The 16,437-nt window shown below is 38.5% G+C and overlaps 1 protein-coding gene across 2 annotated transcripts; it reads left to right on the forward strand.

Annotated features, from left to right (window-relative positions):
- Positions 1-1,155: 1,155 nt before the first annotated feature.
- On the forward strand, positions 1,156-15,133 carry LOC139723776 (charged multivesicular body protein 2a-like). 2 transcript variants are annotated; one of them, XM_071634985.1, is made up of 6 exons: positions 1,156-1,304; positions 5,785-6,041; positions 6,492-6,671; positions 7,464-7,594; positions 9,264-9,325; positions 9,889-15,133. In XM_071634985.1, exons 2-6 carry the CDS (start codon positions 5,874-5,876, stop codon positions 10,014-10,016), a joined length of 669 nt encoding a protein of 222 aa, XP_071491086.1. In that variant the 5' UTR covers positions 1,156-1,304; positions 5,785-5,873; the 3' UTR covers positions 10,017-15,133. The 2 variants fall into 2 exon arrangements, with proteins under 2 accessions (XP_071491086.1, XP_071491087.1); XM_071634986.1 differs by having other exon boundaries at positions 5,831-6,041.
- The last annotated feature ends 1,304 nt before the right edge of the window (positions 15,134-16,437 follow it).

Here is a 16,437-nt window from a genome sequence, read left to right on the forward strand (position 1 = left end):
GTATTGTACACTACTAGTAAACATGCGCGCGTTCTGCAGACTCAATACGCGCTACCACTGCACACGTATGCATCATAAGCTGTTTGTGTACGTAGGTGTTGTTGTACGACTGCATAGAGTCAACATGGTGGGCTGTCAAGAGCACCCACACAATGCGTAAGCAGCTACAGAAGCTAGCACCAGCAATTAGATAAGTGATTGTTTTCTTGTTTCACCTAATTGCTATCGATTTCTAGGATATGGACTATCCTCAACTCATAAAACGTGAGTATACATCGTAAATTCGGGTAAATTTTAACGGCTAGTCTAGACTAGCTATCGTCAGGATCTAGAACTACATTATTCGGGGGACACCCCCGAAACCCCCGTAAACAACGTATGAATACCACACTTCTCATCGCACAGAGCAAGGAAAACACACGTAAACAAATGCAATCGTCGACAGCCGAATCACGAACCGTATCGCATGTCGGATTAATATTTCAATGGTTGCTATCGGCAAGCGTAATTACGCTCTTTTTAGAGCGATTTGCGCTCTCCGTGATTGGCTGCCGGTATTCTGTAATTTACCCCCTGACACCAATGTTACAACGGGTTATAAATAACTGAATTAATAACAGCGGGTTGAATTGACTTACGTGTTAGCTTATTCACTGCAGGTCTCCAACAATTTTGTTGAATTTCCTTTATATTTTCTTGGTATTGTTGTCCACTCATACGTCATAACCTCTAGTAGTCTCCTCATCCAGCGGTTCCAACACCAAAACTTTAAAAATTCATAACATTTGCATCGATTGTCCGATTTTCTTCAAACTTGCACTGATGTGTTCTACTAATGTTGCTGCCTTCACTCAATCCACATTGTTCTTGGGGTTTATCTTCCCTTAATTGACATTACTAGTATTCTGTATAGTTTTGATGCCAGACTGTTTGTTCACGTATATATTTATGGGGTGTTTGAGCACGTTCAGTGCTGCAGAACTGCGTTTGAACTTCGAGAATAAACGCATGGTTTACACGTCTAGCCCATATGTCGCTTGACATCATTTCCATAAACAGGATTGACTGTAAGCTGCCTTGCCAATTGCGCCTGTGTGTTGTGAATGTGGGCTGTGCTGTGTGTGTATTGTGTGGGATCGAGAGTCGAGTCGATGTCAAGCCCATATGACTCGTACGTACGTGTGATGTGACGTTCACACAAGAATATGACCCAACAAGAGTTTTCTATTCGGTTCTAATTCTCGAAGTTCGATTTGTGCATGGAAACGACATTACTGTAGCCCAGGAGCCGTTCCTAATACAAGGTGAGCGCTGGTTCTAATGTTATTGAGGGTGAAAATCACAGCATAGTTCATCGTGACATCGAGGTAGTGGTGAAGACTACACTATCATTATCAATCAATCAATGGTCCTATGGCTATGGATTGTTACTACAATGTTAGTAGCGCATAGCGGTAACGTTAATAAGGAGAGTGATAACTATAACATTGCATTGTGTACAAATCAAACGTACTAACAACGTAATACTGTAGTCAAAAGACTATAGCTGAGCTGACGTAGACAACTTGGTAGAGAATCCTCCTGAAAGGGAAAGCAAAGGCCCCATAGCATAATGTTTACTGTAACTTGTAAGACTGGGCTTGGCATGGGGGCTTAGACTGGAACTGTGGCGGGCTATCCTGGGTTTCAGGCTAATGTCAGCAGTCAGTGTCAGTCACCAACTTAAAATGCTGATTTTGTTGTTCCGGCCTAACCGCACCATTAGTACCAGCGACCCCACGGGCCAATAAATACCAGAGCTACCAAGTCTCACGCAGAATGCATGAGACTCAAGCATTTAGGGGCCATCTCACGATCTCACGCATTCTGCGTGAGACTCAAGCATTTAGGGGCCATCTCACGATCTCACGCATGGAACACATTTTTCTCATGCATCGGGCGAAGTCTGCAACTTGGGTCTTTACTATGATAATGAGCATAGCTCAAGAAATTAAAGTAATATGTGTACAGTGTAGTTGCAAATGAAGGTATATTTCCCTTTTGTCTTTCAAAATATGTAAAAAATAGTCACTTAACCTTAACTTAAGTATGCACCTGATCGCACCATTATTCCCTAAAAATTGAAAAAGCTCCGTACCATGGGAGGCCACGGGGGGAAAACCCCTCCCACACCCTCGCTTGCGTGCACATTCGCATGGCGAGATGCCGAGTCATGAAAATCTCATTCATAAAATTTTGTTGAACTTGGCATCCCTGCAATACAACAAGTTACAGCGCCCCGCGCCGGGGTTAGTTCTGGCCAAGGCTAGGGATCGGTAACAACTGATGAAAGCAAGAGGGGAGACAATTCACTAAAGACTAATGAATTTCTATTCTTTTTTTTGTTTGGTATGATTCCTGAGAAGCTAACGAGATCTATACACAGCGCAGTCACTGTATGCCGTGCTTCGCACTTTGTCTGGTCGGGCTACTGAGAAGCCAGTACAGTAGTGCCAGTGTGCATGAACATCTGCTTGATGCAAAATTGAGGGTTACAAGAAGTAGAAATGATTTATAGATCTATCCTTGTCTAGCCCAAATTTCTTTTGTGAATGTTATAGCTGCAGAGAGATGTACAGGATCCATGCTATAGTTAACATGGTTAATCATTACTGTCCATTATAAGCAGGGAATAATTTTCCTGGTATCACATCGCAATTTGCGAGATACATTTTTACACCAATGCTACACAAACTAAACGTGTGTAGCAGTTTTCTTCCATAGAAGTGTACAGGATACCATTTGAAATATTGTTCATCAGATTAAATTGCTAATCAAATTGGAGTCGGAAATTTATTCCCTGATTATCAAGCCATGGATCATCTTGTACATTGGCAACCCCAACATGCTTTATGTGACACATTCGTGTCAGGGTCGCAGGGCAACCCTATCCCATTTGATGTATCTCCTGATATGGCTTCAGTACAAGTAGTATTATAGACCAAAATTAACAGGGTTTTGTACTAAGATTTGTAGTTGATCTGTTAGATAAGATACTTATTACATTATTCAAGTGCTGAGGAATCGATCTCTAACAATCTGCCATAAGACTTAGTTAATGTCTGAGCTTTTAATATGTTGGTCCCTGTACACATTGTATTATTGTACAGCTTACAGTTACAGTATGTACATTGTTGTACATGTTGATCACTTCAACAAGCTGCACGCAAGTCGTCATTGAGCTGTTACTGTTACCGGTTATATCACCTTGGGGTTTGTAATTCAGGAGCTCTGCCTTTGCCTTTCCTTGTCAGTTGGTTGTGGAGAGGGTCCAGCCCAAGGATAAAGGCTTTAGGCCTTTAGACTTGAGTTACTGGCATGTAGTTACATGCACACCCGAGTCTTGCCATTCTACATACCTGTGTTAGAGCCTGTTGGCTGTGTTGATACGAATTACAAGTGTACATGCTATTCAAATTCATGAAATTCTTCCGAGATGTTTTCATTGCAAATGATTGACAATTTGCCCTAATGTGTACATGTACATCGACGTAAATTTACGTCGATGTAGGGCAATTTTCCAATCAGTTGCAATGAAAACTTCTCAACGGAAGAATTTCATGAATTTAAATAATTATGTAGTACCCGCTGCTTGCTATAAGAATTAGAACCAACACTTGCTGTCGGGCGGAAGCTCGATGGTCTAGTGGAGATGACGCCTGTCCGGTGATCAGGAGGTCAGTAGGTTCAAATCCTGCTCGAGTATGTACTGTACGCCCATGATTTTTTTATCATGGATACTAAAACACTGATCAATTCAGTGCTCATTTACGTCAATGTAGGGCAATTTGTCAATCAGTTGCAAATTAAAAGTTACTTATATATCATGTACAGCTGCAGTACTGTGATGGCTGTTACATTTAGTTTTGTAAAGCTGTATCTGCTTTTTATAATAGCTTGGACAGTGCTAGATATGAAATATAAAATTCTAGGGGCAATTCCGCAGTTAGGTGGACATGACATGGATAAAAGAAATGTGCCTCTTTATCTTACTCTTTAATTTAGGTATCAACTAATGCCATGGATGTTCACCAATCACTAAGGTCTTTCAAATTCAGTAGAATTTATTTTTCGTATTTATTGATTTTGCGAGATCTAAAACCATCATTTAAAATGTACATGTGGGACTGGGGATGCTGAAATTCACTTAAATGCAAATTACAGTGGGTTGCTTTGAAATTTTTTCCTCAAATTTTTGCTAAAAGGTAAAAGATGAATACATTTAAATACTCCAGAAGTCATGTGACATTTTGTCAATTACAGAAGGGTGAAATGACCTGCGGAATTACTCCGGACAAATGTAACGTTACTAACCGTAACGTTACTAACCATGCATTTGGGGGTCTAGCTAATGAATTATCAGTCGAACTGCTAAAAATATTTGCGTGAACATTTGTCATGATGCCATAATTGAAATTAATGCAACACTTTGTTTGAAGTAACTTGAAATTTTGCACACTTTTTGTTACAAGACATTGATTTTTTTTGTCATGTCCTTTTTTCGTAACGTTACTAACCAGCCCTTTTAGTTGCCATAGCAATTTTAATATTTATTGGATTGTGCTCATTCTTTTCTATATCATAGACCTGGGGAGGATGAACATGTTTTAACATGATTTTGACTTGAAATGAATAAATGGTGATTCAGCAGTAAAAATAAATATCTAAATTTCTTTAAATGTAACGTTACTAACCGCGGAATTGCCCCTAGGCTTCTAACCTCTTGTTCTTGTCTCAAAAAATCTATCATACAAATGTACGTAGTTCAGGGAATAGTCTTCCAACTCAAATTTGATTAGCAATTTCAGCTAATGAACAATATATTTCAAATGGTATCCTGTACCCTTGTAAACGAAGAAAACAGCTACACGAACGTTAGTTTGTGTAGCAGTGATGTAAAAACGCATAGCAAATTGCGATGCGATATCAGGAATATTATTACCTGTAGTTGTGGTACAAATTGTAATACTCATTGCAACACCACTACCCACCTTACAAGTATTAGACAGAAAAATCTGTCTGTCCAGAGGAGTTTAAAGGGATCGTATAGTTTTGGTTGAGACCTAATTTCAGGTTTCTAACATTTTTTGTGATATAATGAGAAACCTCTTATGAAATATGAAAGAGCATATGTACATGTAAACTTCTATGAGGAATTAAACATTTATTTGATGAAAATTGGTTTTAAAATGGCTGAGATATCCAAAAAAGAGCGATTCTAATAAAGTGTGGGACTTTATTACGATCGCTTTGTTTTACTTTGTTTTGGGATGTTTCAGTCATTCCAAACCTGATTTTCATCAAATAAACTTTGAATTCCTCTTAAAATGGTATGCTCTGTACTATATCATAAGTGTTTTCTTGGTATTTCGCAAAAAGTTAAAAGCCCAATTATCATCTCCACCAATACTGTACCATCCCTTCTTGAACTCCAGAGTAGAGGAGAGGATTCCATGAAGCCAGACATACATGTGGTCTCTGCAGAACATATCCCTGATGATAAGATACAGACTGATTGATCTTTCGATCTTTTGACTGAGATTCAGAATGAACGCCATAGCAAGCTGTCGACTGGAGAGGAGATATGCATCTCCATCTTGGTGACTTGGTCATTGATACAAATACCTAGCTCGATGGACGGTGCTAATGTACTTTCCTGTCCATGATCATCTGTACACCCTATCTCGAATGCCATTGATATTCCAGCGATATCACATTTTGTCATATCTTTACAATCCTCCACAGATTCTAGGGGTCCTACCAGCGATTATCCCTTTCTTTTTTAAAATAGAAGTCTTCATTGATAATCGGGGGCAGCACCCAAAAGCATCACCATGAATGCTCTGTTTGGTAAGAGGAAGACGCCCGAGCAGATTCTGAAGCAGAACCAGCGAGCCCTCAACAAGACCATCAGGGAGCTGGACCGGGAGAAGACCCGCATGGAACAGCAGGAGAAGAAGGTCATTGCAGACATCAAGAAGATGGCCAAACAGGGCCAGATGGTAGGTCAATGCCCTTTATTAGTTAATAGCTGTGTCCTGCTGCATTGATATCCATTGGATGGAAAGCTGCCACAGTAAGCAGCATACCTGCCTCACTCAAAATGGGTCCCTTTTTCAATACCCAGTGGCATGTTATTTGAATGATAATTTGTCGTAATGTATCACGAAACCAATCAAAGTTCTGATGTCAACTTACTATTATGTTGTGCATTGACAGACTCATGCAAAATGACAGCACAATGCTTGTAACAAATATAAGGTGAAATCATGCCATTCTCCAGCTATCTGGAGGCAAACTGTTATTCAGTTATACTGTAGCAGCATTGGTTTGCCACTTCATATTTATTGTTATGATCAGTGACTATATTGTGGAATTTTGTGAGATGCTTGCCAACATGTTGCATCATTTAAACACTTATTTTACACCTTTTGAATTGTGGTTTCCTTTAGGATGCAGTGAAGATAATGGCCAAGGACCTGGTGAGAACGAGAAACTTTGTCAAGAGGTTCGTGCTGATGAGGGCAAACATCCAGGCTGTCTCCCTGAAACTACAGACTCTGCGATCCCAGGCGGCCATGGCCAACGCCATGAAGGGGGTGTCTAAGGCTCTGAAGTCAATGAACTCAAAGGTTAGGGTCAAAGGTTGAAAATGTATTGGTGGTGAGGGAGAGAGGGAGAAGAACTCAATCGCAACCGAGGAAGGGGGGACTGACCTTCATAGGCCTGTCTTTGTCAATATTGTGGTGTCCGCCATGTAAGCAGTTATTCATGAAAGATGCCCAGAAATCTTGTAGGGCTGCTGAACAGCAATGATTATTGGAGGCCAAGTAGTGGGGTGTGCCAAAAGATCATTGTACTTCCAAAAATGAGGCTTCTCCCATGGAAGTTTGATTAATGGGAATGATGGTCTTAATTAGTGTACCACTCATTTAGCTGCACATAATAGTACCGAGAAGGTGATTGGAAGAACGTAAAATTGTCATGATAATAATGATAATTCCTTCATAGTTTCACATTCTTAATGGGTCCATAAATAAATGGTCTTGGCTGTATTCAAAGTTGAAAATGTGTCTGTACTGTCAGTAGAGGTTTTCATGGTCAACCAACCAAAGACAGGCAAAAAAAAGGGGGGAGGGAGAATTGCAAGTCCGTCCTTTTGATTTTACTTCACTATTAACAATAATGAGAACATGCCGTCATGATTTTTCAATGAGGAATAGCTAATCAAAATGCTCTCAAGATAATGGCAGATGCTCTGAAAGAAACCAGGGAAGACTGAAAGGGAATTCACCATACACTTCCAGTTGGAGCAAGGCAGGGAAAATTTTCCCCCAAAAGGCTGCAACACAAAAGTTTTATGATTTTGTGGAGGCAGCATCCATGTTTGATACCTCTTTGATTTTCCTTCCTGGTTCCCAAAGATGAAGCTGCCTCAGATGCAGAAGATCATGATGGAGTTTGAACGCGAGTCGGAGATCATGGACATGAAGGAGGAGATGATGAATGATGCAATTGATGATGTCATGGAGGGCGATGAAGACGAGGAAGAGAGGTGAGTAGCTAGTACCATGATTTGTATCTTTCCTCTGCCTAATCACAGGGTTTGTATGGGTCATGGAAAACCCAGAAAGTCATGGAATTTGGCTAAGTCTTTTTCCAGGCCTTGAAAGTCATGGAAAACTGATATTTTCACGAAAAGGTCATGGAAAGTCATGGAATTGCAAACATTGTAGAAGTTTATCTGATGTTTTTGTGAGATGTGTAAATAATCATTAACACCCTTTGGTTCCCTTTAATTTGAGATCAATTTTTAGTCTAACATTGAAAAAAAAAAAATTGTATAAAAGTTATGATGAACGTCATGGAATTTAATTCATGAGAAAGAGTATGAACCCTGAATCATTTAGTGATGAGGGAAAGATGAAACAATTTTCTGAAGCATTTAGACACTTGTTTCCCTAACACTTTGTATGAAGCATATCATAATGCATCTTTTAAAACTACTGGTCATTCTTGTATTAGTTACTTCAAAGCAAGATATTTTTGTGGCATGAAATTTTACAAATGGTAGCCTCCAGCCTTTTTTGCGAGGTGAAATTTTCGCAAATTGTATAATAGTGGAATTCAATGCAACAGTGTAGACAAGAACTTTCGCATGCATTTTTAATGTCGCGAATCTTGGCTCTCTTGAAATTCATAAAATCAAAATGCATGCAAACATTCCTGGTGTTACAGTATGTGATCTTTGTTTCAGTGATAAGCTTACTCTCTTGTTTTTAGCTGTACACTGTAATCTTTTCCAGACAGATTTACACGAGGGATTACAGAAGAAGTGTAGAGTTTCATTGGGGCGGTGTATCTAGTTGGTGGTGTGATGCTGGTGAAGAAGACATGGAATATAATCTATATCTATCACACCTGTCATATTTTTCTTTGTAATAAGAATTGATGTGAAGGAAAACAAATATTTCTCTCCTACTATCGTGTGCATTATCTCTAAACAGTTTCTTTTGTTTTCTCAAGAGTCCATCTACCGATATGAAAGTGCATCTACACTTCTATGCAAGAAGGAAATTACATCTATTGACATGAATTAAATAAAAATGTTTAGGTATATTGTTGAAAATATTTGTATCAAGTTTATGTCATTAGTGAGTGACAATAGCGACAGTCCAAAATTCTCAGTTTCTGAATTCCCAAATATTGTAATGGTCTGTTTTACCGTGATATTCCATGCCATTTAAATCACAAGTTGTTTAAAGGTATTAGCCCACATTTGTAAACCTCCAGCAATTGGTCTCATAGTTAGCATGGAGTTTGGGTATGATTGCAGTAACACCTGTGCAAAATTTCGTTCCAATTAGTCCGTTACTTTCATAAAAATAAATGAAAATGCACCGTATACATGCGTATAACGCTCGCTAGCTCCGGTCCATGTACGTACTACATGCATGCAATACATGACATGTACGTAGCTATAGCCCGCGCTCGTAATTCGATTTTGGGTCGGGTTGACCCGGTTTGAAAATTGATTTTAAAACGATGATTTTTTCTCTTTTATCGAATGGTATAGACAAAGAGCAACAGGTGAGGTATGTTACTGTTATAACTTGTACTTGAAGTCATATTGGACCTGTTTTATGCAGTTTTGATTTTCGTGGGTTTGCAAATGTGGGCTAGTACCATTAACATGAGATTTACCGTGTTTCCATCTTTCACAGTGATGCCATTGTCTCACAAGTCTTGGATGAACTAGGTCTTTCATTAACAGATGATCTCATGGGTGAGTGTCATTACAGTCTGCTTTCTTTTTTTCTTTTTTCTCTTTTGTTTTCTATGAAAACTACTGAAAACTTTTGATTGCATGATTCTAAGAAGGAAAAATCAAATACGTGTATCTGTGTATCTGTGTCTTATTCTAAATGACAAATCCTGTCCTCTAAATGTTCAGCAGCTGAACAAAGGAAAGTGGTTTTGAACTCTGGACAAAGTCTACCCAAAGAAAGCTTTCAGTAATTAACACCCTTTTTTATTAAACATTTAGTGTTGATGTGATATTTAGGATTTTTTTTTTTATCATTGTGCAATATTAATGTCATGGTTCTGTGAGCCTGAAATACACTGTAAGTTACAGCTCCTGACTGTCTTTTGTCTGTAGATATTAAATGGACTATTCTGTACAGAACACAGCATTTCTAAATATCTAGGTATGTGTGTTCCATGTCAACAAAAAAGTGACTGTGGACTGTGATGGTTTTTTCTTTAAATCTTTAAAAATTTGTGGTTATCCTATGAACATACACTGCAGAATGTTATTTGTAATTCTCTCATGTTTGATATTTTCAGGAATTCCATCAACGGGAGGTGCACTGGGATCCAAGAACAAGGATGCGGCCAAAACACCCGTAGCTGAAGGCCTCAGTGACGCCGATGCTGACCTACAAGCCAGGTTGGACAATCTCAGGAGAGAATAGGAGTGGGGATAGGACATACACCAGCGCAGATCCATCGATCGTTGCTTGATGCTGAAGTACCACAAGCAGACAGCTCTCAGTCTCTTGCAGGGACCGTCGCAAGCAAAGCTTTCTCACTCACTTCAGACCTCCCACTCTCATATTTGCTGTCATACCAGTGTATATGCTTGTTGTAGGGGGTTTTTTTTAATGCCAGGAGTGAAGTTTTAGTGGACTGAAATTCTGTAGAATTTTGTTACATTGACAAGATATTACAAGATGATAGTATTAGGACCCCAGAAAGTGCAGGAACAGAGATTGAATTGATCAATAAGTTAACAAGGTTACCACACGCATAGAATATATGCATGCCATCAAAAGAATGTGTATGGCAGATTACTGGAAAAGTGGATATTTTTGCATGATTAATTTTTCGGGCTCAGTGGGGTAAGATGAATTTGTGTGTTTTTATTCCATGGATTCCAGACATCAACCTCTGGAACATGTGGCAAGCAAGAATATTTGCATGTCTTTAATTTTGCGCTGGTTTCTGGTTGCACAAAATGCGCAAAAATTTCAACACATCAAAAATTTCCATTTTCACAGTAGTGCGCAAAACAAATAATATATGATATTTTTATAGATTACTCATAAAATTCATATGTATATGTGATCAATATCTAGTCTTGTCTTTTTCAAAGTTGTCTTGACTGACCTTGGTGTTGGTGTGAATTTAATATGCCTTGATTTGTAGTCAGTGGTTAGAATGCTACTAGCTCAAATATCAGGGGCCGTATTCTGAGAGCTAATTAAGTGTCTGATTAGCACTTAATTACCAAATTGGTATTCTGAGAGCATGATTAAGTAGGGGGTATATTAATTACCATAGCAACAAGCGTTTTGGCGGGAAGGACCTACGCGTTTGCGCGTATCAATGCGCGTGCACCTCTGAGAGGACTTAATCACAGAGTTAATTACGAATCGGTATTCTGAGGGTGTAATTAAGTATGAAAGTTAATGGAAAACTTAATGATACCAAAGAGTGCCATTAACTACTCCGATATCACACATTACATCGCGTTTCCTCTGCCACAACGATGCTTACCGTCTTCGGTAACCGAGGAGCGGTTGAATCTTGTTATCATGGTATCCGTAGAATTCAGAGAAAAAAAGAAATATAGCCGATCTTCGAGGAATTTTGTCATTTTATGTGAGCAAAGAGGTTGAGATCTTCGCGTGCGTAGGTGAGGGGTTGTAATCAAATACCGGAGTGTGCGCACGGAGCTCTTGGGTTGTAATTACAGGGGGCGTGCAGGAGCGCGCATTGAGGGCATATTTGCGCGTGTAATCATCATTTTGGCTTCTAACAACACGTCTGATTGGATGGAATAACAATTAGATGGGAGGGACCTAAGATAATTACAGGGGACTTAATCATACCTTGATTACATCCTCAGAATACCGATTTTGCCCATGATTAAGGGCCCATTAACTTCACGACTTAATCACGAAGTTAATTACAGACTTAATTACGACCTCAGAATACCACCCCAGGCTAGGCCTGGTCATGCAGTTTTGCAAAATGAAATGTAACTCCTCAGAGCATTAGTATCAGCATTGTCACAGCTGTTTTCAGTGGTGGACAGAAATCTATTATGAAGATGTGAAAGATGTAAAATGGTGTTATTATCATGGCCGGCGGAACCATGGGGGCCATGGGGGCTCGGCCCCCACACTTTTTTGTGCACCATACAAAGGAATACATAAGATGTCATCACTTTGGGCCCCACACTTTTTTTAACCCGGAAGTACGTAAGTGGCACTAAAGAGAAATAGATAGAGATCTTGAAGTGTGAGCGCGGTAAGGTTGTGTTTTTCCACTGAGGACCTTTTTTTTTTTTTTTTTTTTTTTTGCTTGTCAGCTGAAGAAACCCGGAAATGGAAAGGGAGAGATGAGCTGAGGACCTTTTTTTTTTGCTTGTTAGCTCATTAAACCCGGAAGTGGGCCCCCACACTTTTGTAATATTGGTCTTTTGCATGACAGGGGAGATGAGAAAAATGGAATATTGCATTCTGCGTATGTTAATTGTTCAATATTACATGTACTTCAGCAGTTTCCTTTGATCTCAGCCACTTCACATAATAGTCATTCTCACCAGCTGCTTGTGAGTACATTTGTATCCCCACATGAGTAGACAGAAGTATGAATGTGCTGAAATGAGCTTTAATTTTTTATTAATCCATTGACCCAACGTGCCTTTTGCTATTTGTAGAAAGCATGTTATGTGAATTCAGAACTTGAAAAAGATTCCCTCCCACATTGTGTGTAGCATATTGATATGCAATGTTGTAGTAACCAAAAGAGTAGACGCAGAGAATAGAATACAGCTTTCACAATTAAATTTTCACATTGAAAGTGGAGGGGGGGGGGGAAGAAATAAAAATCCTGTGAAATACACAAAAGAGTAAATGGGTTTCATACTTTTTAGAGTCAGTACAACAGACTTGTTTTCCTTCGTTCTGAAAGTTTGTATGGAGACATTATTCAAAAAGTGTCTTTAGACAGCATATTTGAAATAGGCAAATATGTATTTTCACCCTATAACGAAGTCCATCTTTTCCAAGTCTTAAATATACAGATACAAATATGCTGCCTGTCATAAGCTAGAACTACATGGGAGTTCTTTTTATTCAAAGCAAGCTGTCATTCCTTTAATTCGATTCCTAAAAGTAGTTTTCACCATACTATTTGATGAGCCTGAAAATGACTACTATCCCTAGTTTTCTTTACAGGATTGAGACTTTCGTGAGGTGACTGGTCTTTTGTACATTGAATGTAGAATCTAATCATGAATACTAGTTACCTGTATGGAGTTGAATTCAAAACACTGTAGTATTGTATCTGTAAGTGAAGGAAGATAGACAGCTGTCCATGCCTTTATTTGAATTGTTATAGTTTTAGGTCAATCATTAAAGTTGTATTTTACCTGTAATGGCACAAGTCTCTGCTTGTATGAGATCAAACTCACATTTAAAATGTCATAAAACTACATGTATGTTGTGAAGATTTCTGGAGAGAATTTGCAACACTCAGTCTGTGCAGGGGGCACTGTGGCATAGTGAATAAGACTCTTGACTTTAAAAATGGGAGGTCCCCAATTAGAATCCTGTCAAGCACCTACATGTACATCCCTGGACATGATGTTTTTACCCACCATGAGTGATATCTTTCTTGACCCAGGTGTCATGTGGACCTCGCAATGCATTGATAATGGCAGGGCCCTCTGGTACATGTACATCAATGACAAAGCTTAAAAAGGCTACTCCCAACAAATGAAGACTTATCATTACTGTTATAATCATGCAAGAAATTAAAATGAGGCTTGCCTATCGTTGGAATATTAGTACACGATACAGTGTGCACCTACAGTGTTGCTCCTATAAGCCAGTTTACAGTTACCATTTGAGCATGTGCAGATAAAGGCCATTGCAGACCTTCTCTTGAGTGGAGTTTCACTGAGATATTAAAAAAAAAATGGATAGTCTTCATGAAGATTATGTTATAGATAATTATCAATTATGAACCAGGTGCACGTTGGAATGTACAGGTGAATGTGCATTTTTTTTTTTCAACCAAATCAACAAAAGACATTCATGCAACACTTGCACATAAATTACCACTTTCTTGGCTGTGCTCAACTGCTCTTCTTAATGACAATTCCATGTTTTGTAAAGTCTGTGGTTCAAGAGGTCATTGCAGACTGGTGCTAACTGTGAACTGGCTTATTGAAGGTACACTGTATGCATAGTACAATTGTATTTTAACCTTTGAACAGGTGCATGCTTATCTCTCTTCCACCGGTATGTTCTTCAAAACTTTTACCCTTTGCATTGTGGCAAACATTGTGGGTTTTGTGGGATAGAATCAATTAGATTTTATGTAAATCATGTTTGAAGCATGCTCAGTGCTTCAGGTACAAGGAGTTGACCTCTCAATGTGACCTGATAATGAACAAGAAACACAAATCCATTGTACATTGTGTAGTAGACTGCAGCTAAATCCATTGTGGATGTTGGTACAGAATAGAATATTGTGTAATGGATGTACTTCAGTTCATCTTCACTAGGTTGGAACAGTTGGGGGGGGGGGGAAGAAAAAGGCATTAGAAAGTGTTTGTAGTTTTGTTACCTTGTAAATATTCTTGTCACTTGTAAATATTGTACATTTTACAAGATGCATGAAGAGTTGGATAACATATAATTATCACTTCAAAGATGATGATGAGAGCTTTTGAATTAGTAGATGCAATATTTTACAATATGTTACCTGTTCCTTTGCCATCAATCATAGCCTGTTCATGCCTAAGCTGGCCTTTACACAACATAATTTGTAGCCCTTTGTCAAGAAGAGCGGTTTCATTTTAAGCAATCATTTGAAAGGTTAGTAGTCATCTGTTCTTGATAAAGATCAGGTAGCATGGGGATTCATGGTGGCCCGATTGAATTGATTTTCATTCGCTCCCCAACGGGGTACATTAAAAAACTACGAATGGCACTATTCAGCGACTATGTGCATTGAAGTGTATGCTCATCAGTAACAATCAACTCAAGTCGAGATACTTTGGCTGTGTGTGTACTTACATAGAGAGCAGTGATGAAGATGTACATAATCTGTTATGGGGATTCTTGAATACATTGTACAATATATATCCAAGCCAGGCCAGCCTTCTTTCTCCATGATATCTCCCTGCTACCGGGGCCTTAACCCGTTGAGGACAAGTCCCGAGTATACTCGGGCAGGTATCTATGGGAAATGCATGTTGTAGCAAAAGCAGACCGTCCTCAACGGGTTAACATACGTATCTCACCAAAGGAAATAACTGAACTTCCTTCTCCCATGTGTCATATCCTGTGATGTCACGATATCACATTCCATTGAATGTGAAATGGTGTGGTGTATTATGATGCAAATATGTTGTATCTTTTAATAATTTCTTGTCCTTGTACCTAAAATCAGTTCTGTCAGTGAGAGCCAAATCTTTACTATGAAGACACAAATGAAAGCATCATCTGTCTTATCATCTCTCTGACATTATTATTTATATTGAAAGTAAAAAATTTCATTTATATGTATCACATCTGAGCCTCCTTTGTCCTTTTTTTTTCGGTCCCCCTGAATTAACCATCACGCCAAGATACAAAAACAGGAAGCTTTGAATATGCACATGAATCAATTGGGGGCATGGGAAAAGTCAGCTTACGTGCAACAACTTCCACTCCAGGAAATGTATTTCCTCGCCAATTCTCAATTTTATTTTTTTTTCTTCAGACTTCAATCTTCCATATACTTAGTATATCAGTTCATTTCATGGGCTGTATATATGCAGCTAAATGTACGAATAGTATGTGAGGAATAGGATTTGTGTTTGTGGTTCAATGTACAGTGTGCTCCTGTTAAACTGAACACGATTAAAACAAACTTTCAGTACAGCGAAGCACAAATTCAGGTCCAAATATTTTAATCTATTGTCTTTACATGATATTGTATACTTTTGTCCAGCTACGTATCATGAAAACTGCCGGTCCTGAGGACTTTGTTTTAAATAGTGGGAGTGTCCTGTACAAAAGAATTTGGTACATGAGGAGTCTGCTGCATTATTTTTAACACTGAGAAGATACATTGTATCATTAGGGCCTTCCCCCTGAAATTGAGACAATTTATTCAATCTTTTTTTCACTTCTACATCTGTAAGTGTACATTGTACTTATTTACAAATACATGAGGGAAAAGGGAAGGCGGCTTTTGAAACATTCTTGTTAGTAGATATCACTATATGCAATGCAATATACTAGTGCTTAGTAGCAGCAAATCCTGTCGTGGTGTTTGGTATCTACATACATGTATATATATATATATATATATATTTTTTTTTTTTTTTTTTTTTTTTGGGGGGGGGGGAAATAAAACTCATCAAAATATGCAAGACATAATTTACACTTATAAAACTGCTATATAAACACAGACGTCTCAATATGAAACACATTAGAAGGCAGGCTGGGTTTTTTTTTTCTTTGTCATTATTATTTTTGTAAATTCTCAGTAACAAAATTACATACAAGTACAATACATAGACCAACATTCCTGTCAACACACTTGAAGGGTGGAGTACAGTGAATGGCAATAAAAATGACTGTGAACCTGTTCTGATGTCTGACATAAACATTTTGTGCGATCTTTAAAAAATCCAGCACACCACAGTTCCATCTCTTCATTCCGCAATCTGAAGGTTTTGGACCTAGCATTGCAGCAAATAAATTTAATATGGGATATTCAACTCAATTCAATCTGATTCAAGGTTCTATTAGATACTGATGTTCACACTTCACTTCATGTTCACACTTCACTTCCAACATGGACGTAAGCTTTGAAATTTCAATCCAA

The sequence above is a fragment of the Diadema antillarum genome, unplaced genomic scaffold, assembly GCF_040938485.1.
Source record: "Diadema antillarum isolate AM-2024a unplaced genomic scaffold, OU_Dant_1.0 scf00000199, whole genome shotgun sequence".
NCBI lineage: Eukaryota > Metazoa > Echinodermata > Echinoidea > Diadematoida > Diadematidae > Diadema > Diadema antillarum.